Raw genomic sequence first — 8,477 nt, 5'->3', positions numbered from 1 at the left:
AGTGTGTTTTAAGCACTGATGCCTGGGTTACGTAATCACTACAGTCAATATAAACAATTATAAAGTATTTTGAAAAGTAATGGAGTAAAATTTAAACAAAGTCATTACTTTAAGTTTGGAGACACCAGATAATATTTCACCCTTTTGTATTTTTATTGGAATTCAGACTTTAACAAATTCAGTTTGTAGTCAGTACAACTAAAGTGAAGCATGAATTTATGTGATACTGGTCGCTTGGCAACATAGCTGTGGCTAGACACGGAAGCAGGTAATGTATATAATATGACTCTGTGGGTTAACTAAGTAACTTAATAAGTTAAATATATACATAACTGACTATATACTCTCACCACTTAAGTTCGGAACGGTTGGAAATAAGCGTTGCCTGGTTGTAAAAGAATGGAATGCATAAAAAATGATCAACAAATACTTGTAAGAAGCTGCTTCTACATTTCTCTCATGATATCTAGTGTTAAGAAATTCTTTAAAAAAAGCACTACTTTCGTGAAAAAGAGTCACCGTAAATATAATTCACCATTTCAATTTACGTCGAACTACAAGTGGATTATTCAAAGTCTGACAAGACGGCCCCCCAATGGCACAGCGGTAAGTCTGCGGACTTACAACGCTAGAATCCGGGTTTCGATACACGTGGTGGGCAGAGCACAGATAGCCCATTGTATAGCTTTGTGCTTAATTACAAACAAACAAACAATGGACAAGACGATTAACGATTGAAAACTAATAAATAATTCCAAACTTTATTGATATAATTACTAGTTATGACGTACCTAAGAAGTTTTTTTCTCTCGATTCTGTATTTTTAGTGCCCCTGTTTATGTGAGATACGTTGTTAAGTTTACAAGTGTAATGGTAGAAGATTAACGTTCCACCCTTTGTCTCTACTTTCAAAGTGCTGTGTGATTTCGTTCTTTTGTAATACCGATCAATATTCAGCTAAAGATAACTGCCATCAATGGGTCAGCTGACCTGACTACTTCCAGTTCTGAGTGTAGAGGGCACACCAAACACTGCCGTTGCCAAGCGACAGATCCAAACTTTATTCTAATCAAATTTTTCTAGCTAAGATGAGAAAAAGATCAACAACTGAGCTGTTGGTTTATATGGAAAAATCGGTAACCTTAAACTCCCTTTTGTAATGAAGTATTCTAAATTACGTGTATATACAATAAGTACAACATATATTTACGAAGTTCTATTGGTTGACTTTTTTCTATCAGTGGCTTAGATGTTCTGATGTTGTTAGAAACTATAGTTTTCAACTGTCTCTTGTATGGGTTTTGTTATTCAACGTAATTTAACAATATCTCTTTCACGACGTAGTATTGTTCATGAATAAAGTGTCTTAGCTGCTTACAGTGCAGACACATGAAAACATGGAAGATTGTTTGTTTTAAACACAATGCTACTCAACGGACTATTCTTGTTGTGGCCGCCGCGGGTATCGAAACCTGACTTGTAACCTTATAAGCATTCAGATTTACCGCTGAGTCATTGGGGAAGGGAGGCAAAAGCATGGTAGCATTGTGTAACTCTCTAAATTATTAATATTTTTCAACGTAAATCTTTTCTAAATAGCATTAACTACAAACTTGCCGAAAAATCGAACTCTGTTTATCCTAAAATCTCTTATTGGTTCTCGTTTTTCGCTGATCGTCACAAACAATTTCCAATAAAATCAAAACTGAAAGTACACAAGTACATAAACACTCAAGTTTGGAATAATGCCACTTTATTCTGGAAACATAATTAGCACTGAGAAAATGTAAATGGGGTGAATACTTTGTGGTGAAACCCTTTGCCTTATGCACTGCAACAAGGCTCTTACACATCATATGTCTATTTTTGGCACAGAATTTTTTTAGAGAATCCAAGGAAATGAGTTTACTGGTTTACTAAGATTTTTTTTTTAGGGTTCGGTCAATGATACCACTATTCAGTAAGGTACATGTCTGGTGATTGGCCAGGCCATAGCAGAGTTCTGATGCTTTGATTCTCTTTCTAACTCGGAGGTAGGAGTATATTTATTTCTAGTCTCTGTACACTACTCACAGTTCGTTAGTGGTGTAATCGCAAACATGTGGGTGAAAGGAGTTCATATATTATTGCACAGAAACAACGAAATGCGGTTGTTATAGGCAAAAATAATTTCATTCCATTTTAAGTTTCCTTAACATAAATGTTCTAACAAAATAATGAATCAATATGTTTGGCAGATTCTAGGTAACTTAAATCACTTATCACAGTATGTAAAGCGTGAGTTTGATCTAGTAGCAACTTTCTTTGCCTAAATATTAACATCAGTGATTGTTGAAATTAGATGATTTTTATAATTCATGCACTAAGTCTTTCAGCACCTTGATAACATGAACCTCTCAAATTTCTGTCGTCCAGGAAGTTACCTAAAAGTGGAAGAAAACATTAACATAAAATGTATCATTTTAGCAGCCGTATGTTCAATATCATTTGTGAAACCAACTTGACTTTTAGCGATACAGTATGATAGCGATGCCAGATTCGACATGATCAGATTAACCTTACTTGATCATCTATGTTAGTATTATCAGAATCCTGAATTACTTAAGCCAGATTTACATGGTACTGTTTAATAAAAGTCATCAAAAATTTGAGTTACATAAATAACCCTGGAATATGAAGTACGATTGTTTGTTTGTTTTGAATTTCGCATAAAACCACACGAGGGCTATTTGCCCTAGCCATTCCTAATTTAGCAGTGAAAGACTAGAGGGAAGGCAGCTAGTAAGATCACCCACCGCTAACTCTTGGGCTACTCTTTTACCAACCAATAGTGGGATTGACCGTCACATTATAATGCCCCCACGGTTGAAAGAGCGAGCATGTTTGGTGGGACGGGGATTCGAACCCGCGACCTCAGTTTGCGAATGAAGTACGAAGTCTGTTTCATTTGCTAATAGCGACGTAAATTATTGCGGATATATGTCAGAACTACCTATTGCAACGCCATACATCCTAAGAGGGCATGGCGTATTTACAATGAAGTTTAAATCCACACTAACAATACGAAATTTTTATGGACACTAGTTTCGATATTTCACATGTTCTCTTCAGCCCAACGTTGTACTGCAGAGAACATGTGAAATTTCAAAACTAGTATTCATATAAATTTGATATTGTTCCGCTAGTGTGGAGGTAAACCTTTTTGTAAATAACTCTATGCTGTATTGTATATTCACCTGTTATTATAATATAATATGCGGTCACAAATCACACTTTCTGTACTTGGAAACATACTATGACAACTATTATTTTCTTTATGGGGCAGCACGGCCACAATTCTTACTTTCGCGTGCATCATATAACCACAAATGTTTTTTTGTTTTTTTCAGCATTGTAGTTTCTCCATCATTTCAACAGATGGTCACATTGTTGTTGCCTCATTATTTCAAAATATGGCCACATTGTTCTTTCTACAATGTTTCATCATATTGCATTTTTGTTTTTTATCCACTGTATCAACATATATATATATATATATTCGCATCGTATTTCTCCACTGTTTCAACACATAACCACATTGTTTTCTTCCACGGTTTCAACATGTGTCTGCACATCGTATTTTCTCCACTGTTTCAACATGTGCCTGCACATTGTATTTTCTCCACGGTTTCAACATGTGTCTGCACATCGTATTTTCTCCACTGTTTCAACACATAACCATATTGTTTTCTTCCACGGTTTCAACATGTGTCTGCACATCGTATTTTCTTTACAGTTCCATCATACGCCCATAAATGGTACTCTCCTCATGCAACTTTTAATCACCACTTTTGATTTTCTTATTGATTGTGAATAACCTAATTACAAAACTATTTTCGACTTCTTTTTTTTTTCTCTGTTTGCAAACCAATAAATTCCATTAAACACCTAATAGGAAGTTTGAATAAAATCTACTAAGCCCGAGGTGTAGGCATAATTTAAATTCATCACATAATATTCTTTACAAGGCAAATAATAAAATTAATTAACTGAAAATATTTCTTTGTGGTTTCAGGTTACAACTTGTTGGTTTATAGGCACAAAGCTGAAAAATGGACCATCTGTGCTGTGTCCACCGCAATGAACAAACCCAAATTTGTAGTATTATAAGTCATCAATTTCACCGACGAGCCACTGGAGGCGTACGAAAAAAAATTATAACGAGATTACCTCGTCAGAAAAGGCCCGGCATGGCCAGGTGGTTAAGGCGCTCGACTCGCAAGCTGGTGGTCGCGGGTTCGAACCCCCGTCCCACCAAACATGCTCGCCCTTTCAGCCATGGGGGCGTTATAATGTGACGGTCAATTCCACTATTCGTTGGTAAAAGAGTAGCCCAAGAGTTGGCGGTGGGTGGTGATGACTAGCTGCCTTCCCTCTAGTGTTACACTGCGAAATTAGGGACGGCTAGCGCAGATAGCCCTCGTGTAGCTTTGCGCGAAATTCAAAACAAACAAACTATAGCCAGAAAACGTCCGTAATTAAATGACATGAAACATTTATTAATACCTCGTTTTACACGAGTATGCAGAAGAAAATTAATAATATCTTATGCATTCCTCAAACCCTTAAAGGTTAAATACAAGACATAATTCTATCGTTAGTCCATCACTTCTACAGAACTACCCTGTCATTTTAACAAGACAATATAAAAGTTTGAAGTATACGTTTGCCCCATTGCCTTGACAAGACTGTGCACAAATCTAGAACTCTACAATTTCTTTTTAATCACTTCTATGACGAAAACCTATTTCTACCTCCTGATCTAGACAAGACTGCTTACAAATCTCAAAGCCATTGCTGCCCCCTGACTTGGAGAAAAAAATCCAGCCTAGTCTTCACTGCCACTCCATGACTTGTACAAGATGGTGCTTTAGCTTAGTCTTTCCTGCTACCTCATGACTTCGAGAAGATTATGTACTAGCCTAGATTCCACTATTTCCCCATGACTTCTACAGGCCCAAACTCCATTTCTATCCCATTACTTTTCCGACAAGACTAAATGAAGGACTAGAAATTATCGCTAACCCGTGTCTTCTGCAATACCAGATGCAAGTTGGAGATCATCATTGTCCTCTCACCCTGAGAGAATTGAAGGAAAACGTAGAATCCATCACTCACCAGTCATCTTGCCCACAGTTTTTTTCATTTAAAATAAACTTGACATATTGAGTAGTAACTTGTAAACTTAAAACTGTGTTGTACGCAAATGTATGATTTCACCCAAAAACAACTTACGATCGTGGAACAGTATATTACATCACCCAATTTGTTCACACTTTTCTTTGAAATCGTCATCTGTTTTGAGGCCCTAATGCATGTAGGTGCAAATGTGTTTTATGGATGATACAATACTGTCTACGTATTACATCAGCAGCTTTATAGGCTGTCTGAGGTTCTTATTGGGAGCCAGATTAGATACTGTGAGCCACTGGGTGCAGAGATATAGAAAGACTAGCTGTGTGTAGCGGCACAAGGGAAAGGGGTAGGAAGAAAGCTTCCACAGCAACTGACGATCGTGTTCTGAAATGCATGAGCTTGCAGAACTGTCGAATGTCGTCCACAGATCTCATGAGAGCATGACAGGAAACTTAAGTGCACCATCCTGTCTCGTCTGTGTTCAGCCGGTATATGTATTTGGATGACTAAAATATGAATCAGCTTACACCACACACTGTCTATCACCATTTTGCAGTAATTCTGACACTTCCTCAGCGCACAATCTCGTGAAACTTACAGGAACAAAGAAGATGTGAAAAAAAAGGGTAATGCAATAAGTTTTTCCATCACTGTATACTCCCTAACTACATATCAAAAAGTGAAAAGTTAAAGCAATCATCGTATGTTAACATGGTCACGCTGGCAACAAAAAAAAGAAAAAAAAATGTGATACTTTATTCTTTTAACAGACCACTTTAAAAAAACTACGATATAACCTTAGCACGTTTGACAGGTGAATCTCTCTTCATCACAAGTAAATACAAATTACTCTTACCACTGAAGTTCACCAGCAGATAGTTTTAGAGTTTTATTAGATTTTTATATGACTTGCTAACTTTCTATTATACGTGTTTTCAACTATCTTGAATACATTTCAACATAAACCACTAATGTAAGGAATTGGCTGTTAAAGAACAAGCAAGTATGACGTTTGTTTTTTGTACTAATCGAACTACAATACCACTGTGGAAGTATCCCAAATGAATATGAAAATATACAGTTTTCGGAAAGTACAATATTTCTGCATAGGCAGTATGTTTCTGCAACTTGATTTTGTTATTAATGTCTTTTTAAAAAACAATTCTACTCATTTTGAGACATCCCACAAAAATAGGAAAATTTTAATGAGTTCACTGTGCTAATGTTTTTAAACTTCTTATTAGTGTTACTTTGTTGTGGGGCAAATATATATCAGAGGTAACTAAAGGTGTCTTTTCTTTTTCATCCAATAACAGACAGCACTGTTGTTGTTGTAAAAATATTACACAAAAAACATTTAGGCGTTTTTAAAAAACAGTGCTGAATGTTAGGTGCAACATTATTTTGAATTAGTAATATTAGAAAATTATCGTTTAGATATTGTCATTCATCTTAAGTTTACGTTTTTGATTTTTAAAAGTATTGAAGCTATCAAGAACTACAAATATAACGTGTAGATGGAAATGGTCCAGTTTGCCCTTGATGAAGAAAGGTCTACCTTTAAGTGCTGGTTGGGTAAAATTATAATTCTAGTTAATGAGAAGTTTGTTTAATTTTTATTTCAGTGGACCGAACAAGTGTACATCGTGGGCAAACACTACAACAACCCACTTCCACCTGTTGCCGAAGAAGACACCTGTAGACAAGTAAAAACCGAAACTGGAAGTCGAGGGCCTTCTAACTCGTCTCGGATATTTTCCGCTTCTGGAACAATGAACACCAGCAACGTTAGTGAAGATAAGTGTGAACGGCTGAGAAACGAAACTGGAAGTCGAGGACCTTCTACCTTGTCTCGGATATTTCACATATCAAGTATGATAGACAACGAGCCGTTAACTACGACCAACAAATTCAAAGGTCTTCTGGCGACAGAGAAATTGAAAGTTCTTCCACCGGTAAATAATGTAGAAGACAAATCTTTGAAAATAATAATAGAGAAATTAGTAAGAAATTTTATATCAACCAAACAGATGAAAGGAAACTAATTTGTGATATAAATTCAAACCCATTTTTAAAGGGGAGGGAATTAGGGATTTAGATAAAGACTTAAATTATTTACTATCACCTAAAACCCTTGTAACTTAATGCTAATAACTGAGTGTGCATTTGGAGCATTTAATAAAAAAAATTCTACAAAAATCATGCTTGAAATTTTATACCGGTTGTACTACTATTAAAATGCCCCCAGTGGCACAGCGGTATGTCTGCGGACTTACACCGCTAAAAACCGGGTTTCGATACCCGTGGTGGGCAGAGCATAGATAGCCCATTGTGTAGCTTTGAGCTTAATTTCAAACAACAACAACTATTAAAATACCATAATGTTCTTCTCTCTATAATTAGGAATTGGTTGGGCTGACGACTTCGAAACATGATGTTATGATTATTTTTTCTTCATTCAGAATGATCCAAAAATAAAAGACATGTTGCTCAACCTACACTTATTGCAAGAGACAACGAAAGTTGTGGAAAACCTGGTTAATACAGAGAGTTGAGTACGTTATATGCAAATCAGCATGTAACGTGACAAACACAGCCAATATAAAGTCGCCTTGAAACGGTGCGTATCAGAACTGTATTTTGACTTTCTTTGGTTTTTGTTGGTAGTGTGATGACACCAAAAACTGAAAAGTTTGTGATGTTTCTTTCTGACGCAAGATAGTAATATACTTAGATTATAAAAATGTGTCCATGTGAATAATTTAGAATTTTCAAAACTGGGATATCCTTCGTAATTAATGGCAGTGGATAAAAAGCACCATTGATCAACTTGGGGTACGAGGACCATCCAGAAAGAGACTTGTAATAAAATGTATCCCAAATGTGAGAAACCATGAACACAAAGATGAGTACCAAAATCCGTACACTTGTACCAGGCGATATTACGTGATATAATCAAGAGCTTTTCCTTCCAGAAAAGTGAAACAATAACTTAAACAACATAACCATTCAACTGTCACATACCTTCAGCAGCTGGAGAATGAAACAGGTGCTTATGCTAATCCATACGAAGGCATACCGGTCAAATTCCCAGATGCAGTGCGTATTAGTTTCTGTGCGACGTACTCATGACAATCCATACCAAGACATATAGGTCAAATTCCCGCATGCAATGCTTATTAATTTCTATACGACTAGACTCTTGAAACTGTCGTCCTTTACACTAAATGAAGTATGGAAAGCAAGCAAGCAAGGAGGATTTGTTTGTTTTGAATTTCGCGCAAAGCTACACGAGGGCTATC

General features: G+C 36.3%; 1 protein-coding gene across 1 annotated transcript in view; it reads left to right on the top strand.

The window, feature by feature from the left end:
* Positions 1 to 8,477, top strand: part of LOC111088818 — a 26,878-nt gene that overhangs the window by 5,697 nt on the left and 12,704 nt on the right. The window contains exon 2 of the mRNA XM_022399883.1: positions 6,801 to 7,130. Within this exon, the coding sequence (XP_022255591.1) occupies positions 6,801 to 7,130 (330 nt within the window). The remainder of the gene's footprint in view (positions 1 to 6,800; positions 7,131 to 8,477) is intronic.

The sequence above is a fragment of the Limulus polyphemus genome, unplaced genomic scaffold, assembly GCF_000517525.1.
Source record: "Limulus polyphemus unplaced genomic scaffold, Limulus_polyphemus-2.1.2 Scaffold4510, whole genome shotgun sequence".
Taxonomy (NCBI): Eukaryota; Metazoa; Arthropoda; class Merostomata; order Xiphosura; family Limulidae; genus Limulus; species Limulus polyphemus.
The sequence above is the reverse complement of the archived record's forward strand: the minus strand, read 5'-3'. Positions and strand labels throughout refer to the sequence as shown.